This window comes from Tyto alba, unplaced genomic scaffold (assembly GCF_018691265.1).
Source record: "Tyto alba isolate M040663 unplaced genomic scaffold, T.alba_DEE_v4.0 Super-Scaffold_28, whole genome shotgun sequence".
NCBI lineage: Eukaryota > Metazoa > Chordata > Aves > Strigiformes > Tytonidae > Tyto > Tyto alba.
In genome coordinates this window covers 4,937,476-4,956,616 of record NW_024881302.1, presented here as the reverse complement: position 1 = coordinate 4,956,616, position 19,141 = coordinate 4,937,476, and the positions used below count along the sequence as shown (strand labels likewise).

At 42.7% G+C, this 19,141-nt stretch overlaps 1 protein-coding gene across 1 annotated transcript; it reads right to left on the bottom strand.

Annotated features, from left to right (window-relative positions):
• Positions 1–1,454: 1,454 nt before the first annotated feature.
• On the bottom strand, positions 1,455–13,282 carry LOC104362186 (cytochrome P450 3A29-like). The gene is made up of 13 exons (XM_009968445.3): positions 13,169–13,282; positions 10,354–10,447; positions 9,874–9,926; positions 8,653–8,752; positions 7,942–8,055; positions 7,572–7,660; positions 6,408–6,556; positions 5,259–5,386; positions 4,510–4,594; positions 3,954–4,114; positions 3,301–3,527; positions 2,305–2,467; positions 1,455–2,085 (listed from the first exon to the last, which is right to left on the bottom strand). Exons 1-13 carry the CDS (start codon positions 13,237–13,239, stop codon positions 1,987–1,989), a joined length of 1,533 nt encoding a protein of 510 aa, XP_009966747.2. The 5' UTR covers positions 13,240–13,282; the 3' UTR covers positions 1,455–1,986.
• Positions 13,283–19,141: the final 5,859 nt, after the last annotated feature.

Below are 19,141 nucleotides of genomic sequence, written 5' to 3'. Positions count from 1 at the left end.
CACACAAAGGTGCTTGATTTTGTTTATGAGATACCAAAATTACTTTCTTTACTTTGAAGCAGCTATTTGGCAAGTAAGTGACTTGCTGTTTTCTTGGTGGCTTCTCCTTTCTTTCCCTTTCCTTGAATCTGGAGTTAGTTTTGCCTACCACCATTTTCCTACAGTGAAAATGTTTTTAAACTAATCTGTCCATTCAGGGGTATTGCACTCTCCCCATCAGCTGCTGCAGCATTACAACAGTAAGACAGGCCCAGCTCTTCCCCTGATGGTTTTTAGCCCTTGGTAAGAGATGAGCAACAGTTTGAATTGAGGAAGGGCCTTATTGGCAGCACTCCTAACCATGCCTTACTGTGTACACAGCAAAACCCAAACAATTTTTCACAGATGATGAGTCAGAAGGGAGCAGTATAATTGTTTTATCTGCCTTTTGGGACAGCACAAGCTGCTAACTCTTGAATTAGAGCCTGGTGAATGTTGCTGTATTGTCCTGAAAAATGGGCAGCTTTGATTTGGGGATTTCTAATGATCAGAAATCCACTGCACTGTTGACTGACCACTCCCAAGCCCCTTACTTTCCACTGTTGTTAAAGAATGGACACGAATTGTTGAATAAAGTTTGTACTATGTTGGATTGTAGCATTTGGATCATGTTACAGTTTTGTCTGTTAGACTAAAGAGACCAGCACTTGGCCACGGGAGAAAATTATAGACCACGATTTGGAAAATATTGCCTTAGAGCAAAGGATCCCAGGAGAAAGTTAAGGGGTGACTTGATCTGGCTTGCAGGTCTCCTAAAAACCTTTCACATTTTATTAATAACTTTCTTGGTTTGTAGCTCTCAGGACTAGCACAATATACTGTGGTTAACTGGCATGTGAAATTCAGATCTGGGAGAACCTCCCACCTGCTTTTTGATATTCCCTGTTTATATGATCAGGGATGGCATAAGTCCTTTGGTCAAAACTTCATGCTGATGGCAGGACTGTCCCATAGGGCTCAAGCCATAGACTACTCTGGATCAGTTCAAGAGCAAAGCAGCTCACAGCAGGCTACCATCCCACCACGGGCAATGTGAAAAGCCCATCCATGGCTCTGGGAGGCAAGGCTCAGCTACAAGCTGTGTCCAGATAATTTGTCCAGGAGCAGTGGCCCTCCTGCACTGAGGTCACCACCTCCTGAGAGCTGCTCCTGCTGCTCTCTGCAATGAATCCTCTGTCGCTCTAGCATGGAAAAGAGTTGGCCAGTGCTGAACTGAAGGCAACCTCTTAATCAAAGTAAGAGGTGGGAATTATAGTGTTTGTAAAATACTGTACAAATGGGAGGGTTAGATAGCATTAAATGAAGGAACAGATTCATTAAATTAAGTGGAAAGCAATGCACACGGATAATTTCAAGGGTTGAGGCTGAATACAGTTTTTAAATAGAAAGTGATCAGCTACTATACACAACACAGAGCAGCTCTCAAACATGTTTAATGACAGTATTTGTACACACTTTAGTTTAATTAACACATGGCACAAGAGAGGTTTGGTATCTAGGATGTAGTCTCACACCAGTCATCTCAATTATAACACATGAAATTTCAAGCATCGATACACCAAGAAGAACATCACCCATCCCTGCCCAGCAAGGTCTAGTGATTTGAATTTCCATCACACCTTGTTTCTCTTGGATGCAACAGTGATTCTTTCTCTCCAGATGGAGAAGTCCCCTTAGAAGTGACTGGATGATCAGCTTCTCATTTGGATTTATTTCTTGTTTTCTGCAACCAAAATTAAGGGAACTGTGTATTGTCACTGCCCAGTGATCCACATTACATTTCTGACAGCTATGTTTATTAGTAAATATGTAGTAATTGCTTCCAGAATTAGCTAGAGCTGCTCTTCTGTGTCTGTATGTGTAGGAGAGATTTCCTGCGATGTGTGATCCCTTTGTTAGCACAGCATTCATTAGACGCTGGAGAAGGGTTGCAGATGCAGCTGGGTTTTATGCCTCTGCAGGTGCAGTGTTTGTCCGGGGGACCAACTTCAGAATAATCGGTGTCTCTGGACTTAAGAGTCCCTGTGACTTCAGCTTGAGAGGAATCTGCAATAATAAGAGGAAAAACACACTTGGAGATAGACAAATTAAATAAGTAGATATTAAAGGAAAGAAACTCGGTCACAGTTTGGACATAACTTAATCTATAGTGCCTGAAAGTGCACCTCCCCTGAAAGTGCAAAGCATCTGGTGTTAGCACCCATGGTGAGAAACTAGGCACCTGGCTCTTCGTGTGCGAGTTTCAAAATGTAATGTGCTCCTCACCTGAGTTTCTTTGCAGGTCTGGAAGGTGAAATGTTGCAACAGGATGGAGATGGCAACTTTCAGAGTCAGGAGAGCAAACCGCATCCCAATGCAGTTCCTGGGACCAGCTCCAAAGGGCAGGTACGTATATGGGTTTATGGCCTCTTTGTTTTCCTTACTGAACCTGGTTAATTATATGGTTGGGGAAAAGAAATGAAGGCAGCAAAAAAAACTCAAAAAGCTACATATATGTATCACTTATCCAGAGATCTCTTGCTGGTGCCCTGCAGACTGTTGTTTGGTTTTTTCGCTATCTCAGCATACCCCAGCAATCGAGTGCTATGTCAGAGCCCTCGTTCAGGACAAGGTGGGATCCCACTTGAGTGTTTGATTTTAATTCTGTCCATCCAGACTAGTAGCATCTGGAAGCAAAGTGAAACTCTAGATAACATACTTTCCCAAAGTGACTGATGTTTCCTATCTGTTGTATTTAGTGAGAGAGAAACCAGGAGCTGTCTTGCTCAGGAGCAGCCTATGGCTTCAGTCTTGCTGGGAATGAGAGGTAGGTACCAATTATAAAAGTAACCAGCTAGGGAAGAGCTATCACTTCCTTGAAAACAAGGAGTAAAGGCAACTCTGGAAGGATCTACTCTGATATATTTGGTAGCAAAGCCTGTGTGAAGGGAACAGGTTCAGCAACGAAGATTATACAGAAGAGTGGCTAGCAATTACAAAAACTCACCAAATAGCCACTCTGTCAGCAAGCCTAAAAACTGTGTACAAGATGTTGTGAGGTATCAGCGTTATTTTCCCAATAAGATTGTTGTTTGAAACTGCTTTAAGTGCAAAGCTCATTTTCTTCTTAAAATGATGTTCTCATGAGCCTGCAATTTCTCATCAGTATTGTTTGTAAAAAGATAGGAAGAATGACGTTAGGAAGTTAATCAGAAGCTAATTCTTAATTACTATGTGAGGAAAGAGCAGCATATTTCTTCCCTTTCACTGTACTTTTTGTACCTTTCTGGTCTGAACTCTTCTGGGTTTGGCCAGTGCTCAGGGTCACGGTGCAGAGTATAGGGTGGAATCATAACAATGGTTCCTTTGGGAATGGTCACTCCATTTATTTCTACATCTTTCTTGCAGGTTCTCTCAAGCCGTCCTCCAAGGGGAAAGAGTCGAAGGGTTTCACTCACTGTCATGTCAAGATATTCCAATTGCATCATTGCTTCGTAAGTGAGAGGAGCCTGTGGGATGACAGGAGAAAGATGACCAGGTATGTTGACATGAGGCTTGGATTGTCCTAAAATGACTGAGACCAGAGTGTTCCCAAACCCTACTGCCCCAACTATGTCTCAGACTCACTGAAGAACAAAATTCAAGGTAGAAATTGTATAACCGATTTAATTTTCCATCCCTGAGTGATGGAAATGCCTGGAAATCCACATCCACTTGTGTGTGGGTGCAGAGTATGGCAAATGTGCAGTGGGGTGGCCTGGAAGGTTTCAGCTATCAAAAGAAAACCATTACAGGGCTCAGTGGTCTCAGTGTGTGTCAGAGCTCTTGAAAGATCCCAGGGGGAGGATGTTTAGGAGTTAAAGATTTCTCATCTTGACTGAACAAGGAAGACAGCAGGATCAGAGGGTCTTTACCACTACTCAATGTCCCCTTACTTTGTTGGGTAAAACTGTGTCAATCTCCTCCAGCAGTTTTTGCTGCACGTCGGGGTGCGTGGCCAGTTCATATGCCAGGTAACCAAGTGTGTTGCTGGTGGGCTCGTACCCAGCAAATATAAAGATGAACGCTTGCGACAGGATCTCTGTGTCAGTCAGGGCTGTGAGGAGAGAGGATGTTGGGAGATGAGCAAAACCAGCATTGGCTGATGGTCTCAGCGAGCAACAGGTAGCAACATGTGGGGTTGAGGCAGGGTGGTTGTGGTTGTTTTCTGGTAACATATAGCTACCCTACAGTCTGTCTGGAAAAAGTAATTTAAGAGAGGAGCCAGATGATTTCCTGGGTATAAATGATTGACACAGCAGTTGTAGTCCCTGACAAAAGGACCTGAGGATTCCCCTTAGCCCTGGTGCTGGCAACAAGGGACAGAGACTTCTGCCTGGAGTTGCTCAGTGGAGCTGGTGGTGGCCCACTGAGGCTTTTTCTGGGAAACAGCTCCCTATATTCTTGCTCCCACAGCCCCTGTTCCTGTGATGACTATTTGGTTGTTGTTACCTTTATATGAGGGATTTGCTTCATTGCTCTCGTGACTGGCTGAGTTCTGGGATTCAATCATCAGTTGCAGAAAATCTACTCTGCCCTGAGAAGAGAAACAGGAGAGTTTCTTTGGTGACAGGTCCCTTGGCTCAGATAAGCAGATTTCATAGCCGAAGCACCATTTTTAACCTGAAAGTGTCTCCAAAATGCATGTGACATTGAAAAACATAGTACTTGTTTGTTGTTTTTTTATTTTGGAAATGTTTCTGTCCTTTTTCTGAAGCCATTGTGTGGTAGAGCAGTGTCTTGAACGAATTTCAAGGAAGGGATCCAAACTCTAAAAGGGAGAATTTTGACAGGAAGCAGCTTCAATTTTTGAAAAGAGAGAGGGGAATACACAATTCTGAAGGGTAGTATTGCTGCTTTTGTGCTGCTTATTTTGCTCTCATTCTCTGCCTAATCTTCTACAGGGAGTGTCTTTCTTTGACTCATCACAAGTTCTGCAAACCCAAGCTTAGTCCAATTCTACCAAGCCTTTATCTGGATTTAGCTCCAGATTATGGATGCACAAAGTCCACTTGTTTCTTGGCCAGGACTGATCAGGTGAGGGTTTTCTGACAGTATTAAAATAAAGTGTTTACACTTAAGTAAGTTCAGATTGTGTTGAGTCACTGTACTTTGGCTTCACCTTTGATATCATCACCCAAATCATGTTTCACTTAAGTGTATCGTCTGCTACAATTGCTAGCAAATTCACGCCCGCTTACCTTGTAAGTCTCCTTCTCACGATCCTTCTTAATTTTGGAGATGGATCTCATGAAGAAATCTACAGCATCACTGGGGAAGAAGCTTACATTCATCTTGGCCAAGAGAGGAATAAAAAATGGGAATACAACTGAAAAACAAATTTAAAATAAAATTACACACTGTAAAGAAACTCCACCTCATATAAGGTAGCTATGGATGTTACTGAGGAAGTAATGATGATACTGAGAAATTATTTCCTTTCTTGATTTCTTTACCTGTGAAAAGCCTGGACTTTGCCTTTTTTCCTCTTTCTCCTTCCCTTGGGATAGTTTTTATTGATGCAACCCTCTCCCAGGTTTCTGTCAAATGGGCACAACTGAGCTGGGTATAATCATCGCTTTAAGAGATGGCCAAAGCGTATGCCGCCACCTTTTTCTATGTACAGGTTTCTTCTGTACATTGTACAGCACTACAACAGGAACGTGGCTCAGAAGAGAAATACTGCAAATTCTGAATTCTTTTTTCAGGCTGAGCTATTCACTGTCATGCTGTGCTCATGCAAAGACTTTCAAGTCCCCTTCAGAGTACTTCCTTCATCATAGAGACTGGATCTTGAACTTGTGTATAGATTCATAAAATCTGCAGCACTAGAACTTCCTCTATGCACAGATTACAACTTTCCCCATGTTTTGGCAAGGTATTTAATCTTGATTTAAGGTTGCAAGTGATTTAAGGTCCATCACCATCACTGCTAAGCTATTTCACTTCTAGGAAATAGTATCTAATTACAGTCCCCACTCAGCACTCTTCCAGAAAGTGCATTTCAGATAGCACCACTCTCCTCAAGCCTCACAGCTGAACTTGCTTTTCAACCCTTGAATCATTTTCCAGCATTTAGTTGGATACGGGCTGGGATGTTCATATCTTTCTTGCATTGTGGATGCCAAAGGTGGAGGAAGTTTTCACCTGCCTCTTTCCCAGAGTTTTAACATGAAACTAACAATGAGGAAACAACAAGACAAGAGCCATTAGGATTTCCATCCTACCTAGTGATGTTATCTAAGCAACAGTTGGTTAATGTATAGGATGCACCAGTCTCATATGGTTACTAAAGTCACACTTCAGTAGTACTCTGACACCTGAATGAAATTTTTAAAAAAGCCACTTACATATCAAGACGAAGAGTGGGTCAAAAAAGTCAAACTTGACCAGCTTTTTCATCTCTCTGACAAAGGGGTCTTTGGGGTTGTTCATGGAGTCAATGTTCACACCAAATGAAGTGCTAGTGACGACATCCATGCTGTAGCTTCCAAAGATGCTGAGGAAAGATGGAAAAGATAGACTGTGGTTAAATATTTGGACTAAGTGAATATATTGTTTCCTAATGCTTATGCAACATTCAAATATATATTCTCATAAGACTTCCTGTCCTGGTTTTGAAGAGGAAATTGGATATATGGTAACTGAAAAGCACTTACAGTGAAAGGGATAGATCTTTAGAGAGATTTGGTTTCAAGCCTGTGTAGGTTTTGAAATAGGACAGCTTTTCTGAGGATTTTAAAATGACATGTAGCTACAGGAACAGGTGAGTGCAAGAACAGCATGTGGTTCTCAAGCATGTTAGCTTCTTGGGGAGGGGTGGTAACACACCTGGCTTCAAATGTGCCAGGAAAATGGTCTTGTTCAACCCAGCGCCACCCTAGAATATTACAAACTATCCTTATGGGATTTTTGATAGGAGAGAGCTATCCTGGTATGTGACTACTGGTATGCAGCTGCCCCTTCTGCATGTGTGCTTTGAAATTGGGCATGAAATACATCAGTTTTGTTCCAGAGCCCATGTGGAGGGCACAGATGAGGACAATGCACCTGGGGCCACACTACAGCCCACTTCCCCAGCAATAGGGCATGTGATGGACAAGCATCCCACAGTGCTGTGTGTGGGGCAGAGAGGCCAGCAACCCTGGTGCCCCATGGTACGAGGTGGTGCCACACAGAGATCCTGAGTATACGCAGGGAAAACTGGGTTTTCCTGGCAGATTTGGGGTTATCTTGGATCTGTGTGGATTCACAACGCTGTTCTGGAGCATTTTTCTTGCCATCTAATTCCCTTTAGAAGACTCCTCTCTGAGTCTCTGCCTCTAGAACAATTCACTAACATCCCAGCTTAATTTTTCCCTTTCAAATTTCCATCCAGGCTCCCAGTTAGTCCCATTCTTCATTTCAGAGATCTGGTTTACCCGGCAAGTGATCTGCATTGCCAGTAATGAATGAATCACAGCACTTGCTAACAAGGTTTGCTGCTTAGTCTTCTACTCCTAGCAGCTACTTACTCCTTTACAGGTATAGTGTTGTCCTTTTCCACTTGCTTTTGAATATTTTTCACCAAAGCTTCCCCATAGTGCTTCATTATAGGGAACATCTGCAACACAAAACAGAGATGGTCATTTAAGTATAGTACATTTTACACCCTTAAGACAGGCTTACAAAGGCTACAGGGAGTTTCATGAATATTTACAAATAAGATCTTTCTGCTAAGGTTTTATTTTAAGCTTTTTTCATTTTAAATTAGGCATAAATTAAACAAGTCAGCTTAGTTGGCAGGCTCTGACTGAAGAAATCGGACCCCTGTGACAATCTCAGCCCGAAAACAGTGTCTACTGACTTTCTGATTTCGCTTGTACCTGTTCCTCTGTGTTTTACCTCCTTTAGTTTCCCACTGGTGAAGGTTGGAGAGAGCACAGTACGAATCCTCTTCCACTGTTCGTCTTCAGCTAGAGAGATAGCGTTGTTCAGCACCCCTGCTAGTTCTACATGCTAGAGGGGGAAAAGGCAAGGTGTTAACCCCAGAAAAGATAGCTGCTTTCTTCCAAGGATAGGAATGTAGCATGCAAGTCCCTGCCAAGGCTATTTCAGGGGCATTACTACTGGCAGCCCACTAAGGCCTTACAAAAAGCTTCTCTCAAGACACACATACGTAAATCGCCTTTCCTGCAGTAAACCAGCTGTGAGATGCCATTTCCATATCCAGAACAAGTAACCCAACAAGCCCAACACCCATATGCATGTGTGGACACACACTTAACTAGGGTTAGCTGCATCCCAGCTGGCGGCATGTGTTAGCTGGACCCTTACAGATTCCTACATGCTCACACAGACTCAAATTCATCCATATACATATGTATATAGGTGTGAGTGCAGAATTTGTCTGATGTGCAGGCAAACAGCTTCCTCTGCCAGCCTGGGTATGCAGTCCCCAGACTGTAAGGCAGGGGAACAGTGACATACAGTGGCCATTTACAGTAATCCCTATAGTGCAGTCACTCATCCCCTATGGGACCCCTGCTTCATGCTTGTTTCCTCCCATACTTTTTTTCTGGACTATATGGTACCTCACAGTGCTTTTACTCTTACCCTCCGGTTGGTAAAGGTGGAGTAACACTCTTTAACCAGTACAGATTTAATGATTTGGGGGTCCATGACAGCCACCACAGGTTGTCTGCCATCGTAAATCCTGGTGAGGGGAGAAGAAGAGACAGACAAACAACCCCAGATAATTGAAGTGCAAGGCTTGGCTGATGCCCATGAAACAAGCTGTGTTAAATGCTCCTCCATCACCAGCCTTGCTGTTCTGCAGATATACAAGTACAGAAATGTAGAAACTAGAGATGGAAAAGGACTCCCAGGCCTTCTCACATCTGGTTTTGTAAATGATACCGGGGGCTAAACACCTTCCAAATTCACTGGGAAAGGGGCAGGGCTTCATCCCTCAAAGGGCCAGATACTAAATGAAGCAAGTGTCTTCACTTTCTCCCCTGACTCTCTGTGTTTTTCCAGGCACTTAAACACATTACAGTATTAGAAGAAAACTTGTTTGACCCCTTTCAGGCTCTTGAATTGAGTGTCTGGAGACCTGGGCTGACAGCACTGAAACATCCTTGGAGATGAAACTCGATTCTTGTTTTTGTCTGAGCTGAGTTCTGAATGCGTTCCTGGAACAGATGTATATTAAGTGGACTCATGCACTTTCCTCATTTATATAAAGACATCTTTTCCAGCCTCCATTTTTAAAAGTGGCTATAGGGACCAAGGGATGCATTATAGAGGATATGTAAGTTTGTAGCCCAAGTTATAACAGCAGTGATAAAAGCCATAGGAGATGCCCAGAACAGAGCAACAGTAGCTGCACTAGCTCTTGCCACAGCAGGTAAGGATCAGCAGCACGAGGGAGTCGGCAGCCTTTGGATCTGCTTCTTAGCTTGCTATTGGGAGTCACTCACATTCCTTTGCTGTTGGTAAACCAGAGGAACCTGACCTCCCAGTTCCAGATTCTCCCTTAAGTAAATAGTAGTTTTGCTGCTGATTTTGTTAGGATCGGGCGAAAGGCTTTTGCTATCAGATTTAAAACAGCTTTCACAGTACAGGTCAAAGCTATTTCCATATAACATGATAGCAGCACATCCCTGCAGTTATCAGGCTTTAATGTAAGCCACCACAAGCACGATATTGTTGCTGTGTTCATCATGCTGGGACCACCAGGCTGTAGGTAGTGAAAAGGGAGCTTTCTTAATGAATTTTTCTTCCCCTTTCTATGGATTCTAGTTTTACCTTAGGAGATCAGTGGTTCATACTCACCCCCAGACTTTCCCATATTTCTGGAAACATTCATTGTCAAACTCCAAGAAACCCTGTGGAAGGCAATTCAAAAATTAGAGAGGATGCAGCAGAGGGGATAATGTTGGAGATGGTGGGTTGGAGGAATATCTGTAAAGTGATGTTCAGAGCTGCCTTCAGAGTTTTCCTCCTCTCCAAAAACCTCATGAAGGACAGCGTAAATGTACATCGTGCTTGTGAATGAGCTGTTTGCCAGGATGCTGGCAAAGTACAGCTGTAAATCAGCTGCATATGAGTGCTTTTTTGGAGATGTTCTAAAGGCACAAGGCCCCGTGGTCTGTGTTACTGAGCCCTTCTCCTGTGCTGGCCTTTGCACAAACCTGTGCATTAGAGTGCAGCTTGGCATTTGGAGATAACTTATCATCGCCATGTATCTGTTTAGCTACAGCTGTATGAGCAAAGGCAGATATTTCTGGAGCCAGAAAGGCTTCAGCCACTTACTTTCCGATATTCCAGGCACGTCCCAAAGAAAGGTAGAGGTCTTGGGCCAGGAATACCCAACTTCTTGAACAAACCGAATGGCCAGGTCCCGTATCTGTGTGACACAAAAGACAACCAAAGGCTATATCACCATGCCATTGGTACTGCAAGCTCTCCTAAAGCTGGAGACTGTAACAATATCCCTTTGACTCTAAGTAGAAGAGGTTGATCCAGGAGCTGGAAAAAAGTGACCTAAAAAAATATTACCCTGTAAAAACTACTTAATAAAGGTGTAAAGGCTCACTGCTGTCACACAGATCTTCAGAGAGATCACTTTGATGTAAAAGCAGCTGCCTCCTAAAGGCATAGGTGCTCTGGTGGAAACAGGACCTTAAAGTCTTCAGCAAAAGTCAACAGAGGAGTTCGTTCCAACAAAAGGAGAGGCAGAAAAGTGAGCTGGAAGAAGGAACACCAAGTTTACATGTTTTTATTGAAGAGAAATCAAAGCAGTGCCAGAAGTGATGTCCCAAGCAGGGCTTTTGTCAAGCTGCACTTTAATTTCATTTATTGTTCTCCCTCCCCTTAGCCAGGCGTTAGCTCAGTGGTGTGTCAGGAAGTCTTGTCCTGATGGTTTTCTCTTTAGATTTTATTGACAGCTTTGCAGATTTCTTTCCTCTGAAGCACCCTTTTTGGCAGCTGTAAAGTTATTACTTCTACCTCGGGGCCTTCTGTTTCTCAACAAGGACCTGGATTGAAGCACTCTGAAGCTTGTCTTTGGCTGTGTTGAAAGAGCTCCTCAAAATATTTGTTTTTAGTTAGCAGCTGCAGCTTCCCAAGTGAGCAGTTCATTGCATAAGGGATATAAAGATGCAAAAGTTCAGCAGAGGGATGTTATCAGAGGTCTTCTTTGGGCCTCGTGGCAGCAGCCGCTGAGCCAGAATCTTGGGGTTGCTTTCCTAAAAAGCCAGAGTCTAGGCTGAGACTTAGGGAGTCTTCCTTTGCAATTAGTAATAATTTTCTAAATCTGGAGGACCGCACCTGAGATCAGTCACCACCAGCACAGGTTCTGCCAGAGCACAAAAGCAGACTTCATCTTATAGTCTAGAGCCGGCAAAAAACGGGGAGAACAGGGTGTTTGTAGGTGCAGAAAGGTTTCACAGAGCTGTTTGCTAATATTTAACCTTTTCTGTCAAAGGTTAATTCAGTATTAAGTATAAAATGTTTGTGGACTCTAATTTATAATATTTATGGGCAGCGGGAGCTGTGGGAGGACCAGGAAATGTCAGGTTGGGCTGGTTATAAAGCCCAGAAACATTATAAGAACATAGGGTAGGCTTAATCCATTTGAAACATGGCCAGGAAAGTGCAGTCTAATGCTCTTATGACTAAAACGTGACATGGTTTTCTGCAGACTGAGAAGGATCATCCAGTGAAAAGACAGAGAATAATCATTACTTTTTCTTACCATGGATATGAACCAGAAATATATGATATTCCTTCATATGTGAACAGGAACAGCATTGCCCCAGATGGACAAGAAGCATCTAAGCAACCTCCCTGTGCTAATGGGCAGTGAAATTTCTATTTTAGCTCAGGTATCAGAGAACAAATATCTGGGTTTTGTCCCTTTTGCCATAATAAAATTGCAAGTGACTGCAGAAGGTGGGAGTCTGGTAACCAGCAATCTTAGATGGCCACAGAGTTATTGAAATATGAGGGTTTAGGATCATGAAGGTGGGCTTTTTAGTGTGTGTGGTTTTGTTGGGTTTTTTTTTTTTTTTTTTTTTAAAGAGTCTGCCCCAAACAGGTTTTTGAGTCATCCAAATCACAGAAAAGGGCTTGACAAGAAGGGCTAAAAGTTTCAGAGCTTACTGAACTGCTGTGGTTGGAGCATTGCCAGGGCAGACAAATGGATTGTGCTCATGTGCACCACATTAATCGTTAAGGTTTATGGCTAGCAACATGCTGTCTCTGCCTAAGGGCTTGTCAACACTACAAAGTTTGTCAGTCCAGCCTTGTTGGCAGGGGCTGCCAGTGGAGATGCTGTATGTCCCAGCAGAAGGGGGTTTTCAGCCAACCCTGCTATGCTGCAGTGCAGAATGGCATCAGCAAAGCGGACAAAAGCATTTTCTCACTAGCACAGCTCCTCTGAAGCAGCAGGATGGAGTTTGTCCGAAAAGCCAGGAGTGGGGAGCTGACCTTGCTCTGGGCTTCTTTTCTTCCCCCAGCAAGGGTGGGCTGTGGGGACAGGCATGGGATGCTGTCCTTGCAGGCATGTGGCAAATCTAACTTCTGCAGAGTACCCCTCCTGGTCCAGGTGCCCCTGGGTGGAGCATCTTACCTGGACACTATAGAAGGAGTCAGGAGGAGCAAGAACCGATCCTATGAATGCTCTTTTTCTGCTGCTCTCCACCTTTGCAGGTGACACAGTAGGGTTATCTACATCCTGCTCCCCTCCATAGGGCAACCTCAGTCAGGGATGCACAGCCTTCCTTACACACTACTTCTGTGGAAAATAACCTAACAGATCATGATCCTCACTGGTACCATCCCTGCTGGTAATGAATGCCTGGCACCATTATTATTTGATTATTGCTTTGATGCTTAGCAGCAAGATCGTAAAGGTGCATGAGAATACTCCAAACCTCAGAGAAAGGTCACACACCTGTACAGTCTTTAAACTCCTCTGTCACTTCCTAGAGCCTTGTTAGAGACTGGAAATCTGAAAATCACACCTACCTGTTTGCTCTTCAGCAGACTAATTGCATGAAAATAAACAACAGCAAGAACGGAAAAATTGCATGAGCAAAGAACCAATAAAGAGTATTTTACTCACACTATCAGGAGGACTAGGAAAATAAGCAAAAGGGCCCATGTCTCTGTAGAGAAGGAGGGAAGAAGGTTCATTTTGATTCTTCTGTGGTCAGCTTTGAGTTCTGTCTCGATGTGTTTGTCCCACGTCTGTGGGAAATAGGAGAGTTTCGCTGTGAGCAATATTTTCTGTCCAATCATATGATTTAGGGGTTGTCCTTCTGTCATGAAGGAGGAGGAGTGGAAGGCAAAGGTAGCAAAGTATCTGAAAAACACAATTCATGTGATAGATAAATGCTTGGCTGAACTGTCTAAGGTTAAAAGTATTTAATACATATGTTGCCAGGCATATCAGCTACTGTCTTTGTTGTAATGGTAAGTAATAACTGACTTCTTACTGAGTAATGCTCCTGGACTCCTACACCAATATAAATAAAACCAAGTTACAATGAAAAGGTAAATCCCAAAGCAGGTGTCAGAGTTGGTTTACAAAAGGGAAAGAGAAGTGAAAAGGTTATTCATATATTGTATGACAAGATCTTTTCTGGCAACTGAATTAACTTTGGCAATATTTAAGATTTTGTCTAAAATATCTTTTTTTATGAAGAGCAAGCACTGCCTGCTTCTGCCTGTGGTGGGTCAGAAGCAGCTTCTAACAAAGGCAGGAATTTGCCCATTATAAATACTAGAAATCCACCTTGTTTGCTGGTTTGTGGCCAGGCACTTCATGAGAGAAATACTGTTGTTCCACAACTGTAAGCAGATAAAGTACCACTATTTCCAAAACAGCGGCTCATGGTTCATGAATAAAAACAGCACCCACCCTTCTGCAACAGCCTGCAAAAAGGCACGAGCAAAGGGAAAACACTGATTTTGTAATAGTTCTCCTGTAAGGATGGTGCAGAAAGGTGACAGCATCCTAGAGGTATAGACATGCTAAGAGAAGATTATGATGGTGGAGAAATCTGGGCTATTTGTATGGTGTCTGCTAGTGGCCATAATGTTAGGGCAGGAGGCTATATGGTTTACACAGATGTGTACTATGGCATCTTTAGGGCTTCACTCAGAACTCTAAAATGAGCAGTGTCCTTCCTATTGGCAGAACTACCATCTTCAAAAGGGAGCTTATTGACTGCAATACTTGCAGATAACGTGGTGTTATAAATATTTGGCACACCAAAAGCCTTGTGTCTCTAAGGATGTTGTTGTGATTGGTGCTGGGTTGATTGATAAGTGGATCTCAGTCCACACGGTAATACAGGACATATTCTGAGAGTTGTCATCTGACTTATCTCAACAGCATTTGTATCTCATTTCACTTTGTCTGGCCTTTGCTCTGACCTTCAGAGACAACTCAGTTGCAGATTATTTTGCAATAAACACAGGCTACTTTAGTTTGACATGAACAGGGAAGTTCATGACATAGTTATACAAGTCTATGTCAGGTCCTACCTCACTTGATTTGGAGATGCTGAAAGAGCATGTGATTAAATAGGTGCTTTCCCATTCAGAAGCTTGTCACAGCTGTGATTGTTTTTCCAGGGTTCCCCTTTGCATATGTTGACATAGCCTTACAATCTGAATTTACTGGGCTCTAAATGTTCCTGACTCACCATGTTGTGAAACAGGTTAATACAGTTTATTCATTAAATAAGATTGTGGCGGGGCTCTCCATCCTCACTAAAAATAAGCTTCAAACCTTGTCCTATTCAGGTCATTTTTAAGGGTAAGAGTAGTCTGTAGCAAAACTTATAGAAAATCAGATAGGTGCAAAGTCTTGTTGCTAGTTTTATATTGCAGCCTTATGATCTCTGCCAAATGGACTGTACTTATTGACTTCAAACAAATAAACAAAACCCCACGATCCTCTTGAGAAAGCTGATAGATAAACAAACACAACAGAAAACCTCCTGTGATTAATACATGGCAGAGCAAAGTCAATGACCCAGGAACAAATGACTGATTTTCACATGACATGTAAGTCCAGCTCAGAGCTGGGTTTATGCCCTAACTTGCCCTATATTAAAACTGTAAACCTCCAACTCTAGGCTGTGGTGGCCCCTAAGCTGCTAGGAGATACTGCAAGCCAGCTGGGAGGTCACATTTGAGAGGTGGCTTGGGCATCTTCAGAGGGAAGCCTGGGAAAGACTTGTTCTCCTGACCTCCATCTCTGGGAGGGAGGAGGAACATCAGCTGTTTGGCATCATCTTCAGGCAAGGGTGAAACCCACCTCACAGAAATGGGGGGAAGGAGGAGAGCTGCACAGACAAGCCCTGGCCTACCCCCTCCCTTCCTAACCAAGGTCTCTGCCCACCTGGATGCAGCTGCACCGAGCCAACACAAGTGTCCCTTCACCCTATCCAAGTCCTTTAGATGCATTTTATTCCTTACTACCATGGGCTTTTAGGCCCATCCTCTGCTTCTCCTGGACATTTTGAAGCGCACTGTAACCCATCATGGGTTTTGGTGAGCCCCCCCACCCCAGGCACCTGGAGCAGAGACACACTGCTCAGGGGCATGAGAAGGTGCAAGCTCAGATGCAGGCATAATTACACCCTGCTAGTGACACAGTCTCATTCTTGGGTGACAGTGTCACACCTGATGTGCAGTGCATGGCGGGTATGTAACACCTTCATCATTTAGGCTGCTGTACCGTACAGTAACTCCCGTGTTGCCACTGTGCTTCCAGGACAGCCACAGGCTGAGAGGTTTAAAAAGCCAAAGTTTGCAGCAAATTCAGATGAGAATTGAACTGCTTCTCCATTTCTAATGCCCCTAAGTAGCTCAGATTAATGGAATAATGGCTTTCAGGAAAGCAAAATAACACCCCGTTGTTATTTGCCATGTAATGAAGGGAGTGTTCCTAATCCAGGTTGTGAACAAGGTGTGATGAACAGGAGGGATTTCTTGTACAATAGTGGCTGCGGGCTGGGCAGTAAAATGGAAGAACTTTTACTTCTTCCACAAGCGATGAAACCAAACAATGTAGGGTAAGAAAAACACTGTGGAATAGCAATTATGACTGGGGCACAGGTGTGGAGAAGAAAGAACAGTTCAGAAGAGCCATTGTCAACAAAAAACAAAACAAACAAACAAAAAAAAAAAAGCCACAGTAGGTAACTTTGTGTTCATGATGAAAAGGACTGCACGGAAATAAGGAGGGCCAGGCTGGATAAGCCTGAATCTTTAGGTTTACCTCACTTTTGAGTATGATCATGAAAGAAGTTCTCCTGAGATACTTTGGGGAATTTGTTTTAGATTCCCAGGCTGGACCAGGTGCAGTAGAGACTCTGCAGTGCTACTTAGGATATAAATATTGCTAGGGAGTTGTATAATTATGGAGTACTTTAAACTCTCTAGATACAGATCATAAAAAATGCTACTAATCATGCAGAGCTCAGATAATCTCTGTATGGGAGATGGCAGATTTCTGTGCTGGAGAAACACCAAACTGGCAAGCAGTGAAACTTGTTTAGCTTCAGCATTGATAAGTAATTTAAAATATTCTAAAGGAACAGTTAAGAGTAAAATTACCTTGGGCTGAAAGAAACACATTAATTTAGCTTAACGTAACTGGAAATATAAACAAAAACAAGCTTATAACTTCTATAACTTGCGTTTACAACTTTTCAAGAGGACAAATTAATGAAACAAACCAGCAGAAGATCTCAGGTCCTTCAATGTTGACGGTGTTTAATGTCCTCTTTAAGTCAACAGTGCCAATATTATCAACCAGTTTTATGCCAAGAGACTTGCAGGAATGGACTTTACACCCAACTGCCTGAACAGCTATATTCAAAAGGATGCTTCGAATAAATCAACCAGGTAGGAAGTTGAGAGAAAAAAAAAAAATATATATAGTTCAAGATATACTATTACATGTTCTGGCTGTAAGATCTTCTGGGATGGGAGCTCGTTTCTGTGCCTGCCTCGGAGCAGTCCAGTGCTTGAACATGCTGGCTCACTGGAGTCCAATTAGGGGGGTCCAGCATATTGGTGGCACTTCTCACCCCCTTGGAGACATGCCCCCAAAACCTTTGTTTGTTTAGTCTAGCTAAACGATAGCTGGGCTGGAAGGTGGTTGCTATGAGATAAATGCCAGGTAGAAGAGCTATTTAATCAAATTATGATGTTGGCGCAGAGACAAATGGGTATAACACAGCCACAAATAAATGCTAGGCTGGAAATGAGCACAGTCCTCGCCTGGAAAGCTCAGGAGCCTTCTCATCATGGGGTTAAAAGAAAGAAAAAAAAGCTCAGATAATGTAAAATGAGGCTAAATAAGACAACTGCTTGTGGGAGGAGGGAGCAATACATTAAATTTACCAACAATCTTCTGACAGAGCAGTGTGAGAAGTTAACTTTCTGCATAGGCAGAAGATGTGGAGAGGCAACTATTTATTTTCCCTGATACACAGTAGTTTAGTTACCCACAGGAAAATACTTCATAATGAAGGCTACATTTTGTTGTCAGTGGTTAAAATATTGATACACTACTACTGGATAAAAAAAAAATCAATGTATTTGGAGGGGTCTCTAATGACACTTTACATAGTTCTGTGTATAGATGACTGATACCCTCCTGCAAACAGATTTCCTTGGGATTTAAAAAGCTCACCAAAAACCTCAACAAAAAAGTAATTAATTCCCCTGGATGTCTTGTTCCATATACTGAGCTTTGGAACAACACAGAAACTAGGACATATTTGTGATGTTTTTCCAGTTAAAGTAATGTCCCTAATACATACTGATCTTCTTTCATAATCTGTACAATATATCATTATATTCCTTTTCATTCTAAGAAATGATAGCTACAAAAGCTATATGATATCTGGATAGCTAATTAACTCTGAGCACTGCATGCTTTTTCCCAATCCAATACAAATGTATGTTTGAGGTTCTCTCACTTTAATCTTATAAAACGAGTTAAGAAAAAATGAAGTATCCTGCTAGCTCTGCACATGACTTCGTACCTGAAATGCAATGAAAGATAAGGTTACATCCCACAAGGGAGCAGCAACAACAATCCTGGACAAATGCATACCAGAAGAGATGTATTTCTGATACAAGGTGTAAGATCATGTTCTTTCCTGGATATTTCAGGGAGGATACCTTGACGGGACAGCTGCAGGCGAGTGCTGCTTTGTTACGCCATAATGTTGGCAAAGTCATTCCAAGAAGTGTCTGTGCACGTCATTGCCCGAGCAGACTTCTGTATTGGTATGTCACAACCCAGTGAAGTCAGTGCACTTGACTCAGAGCAATGGTTCATTTAAAGGATGACAAATCAAACTGTTCATCCGGAGTATAAGGATTTTGTTATGCAAAGCACCGCATGAGATTGTGTATAAAGCAGGAATAACGTAATGTCTTCAGTCAGTGTCCCTGCCACTGCTGCAGCTTTCCACAGGGTGACCTGCTCTGACTGTATCTCAGCAGGTTCAACTCCATTGTGGTTGTACTTACACTAGCTAATAAGGTTCATGAGGGTCCGGTATTTGAAATAAAAGAAACCAAAATCCTTTCTGTGGGTGTTTTTAGACCACAGATCACTTGCCTCTCCTTCATCTGACCAGAGGGGTTTGCTTTCTTCACTGCTCTTTGTTGGACTGGGATAGATGAGGCAGCCTCCCATGACGAAGATGTGCAAAAGTGGTCGATGTCAGGGCTGTCATGCACAGAGCTTCATGGATAGGGCTGTACACAGTAATAAAGATGGTTATTTTTTAATGCATTTCACCTAAATAGGAGTGTTTCCAAATTGCTGCTCCCTCATCCCTCTCCGTCTGGTCAGCTACCTGATCTGCTACTAGATACCTGTAATGCTAGAAAAGGATTAACTCAAGGTTATTTTCATATCACATGTCAGTGCATCCTGATATATGCTTTTTCTCTTCTGTTTTCTAAATAGCATTTCCTCAGGGTCTAAAGTTGCAGCTTTAAATCAGACCTTATTTTTGTTAAAAGTATGTGGGATTATTTTGAGAACCAGTCCTTA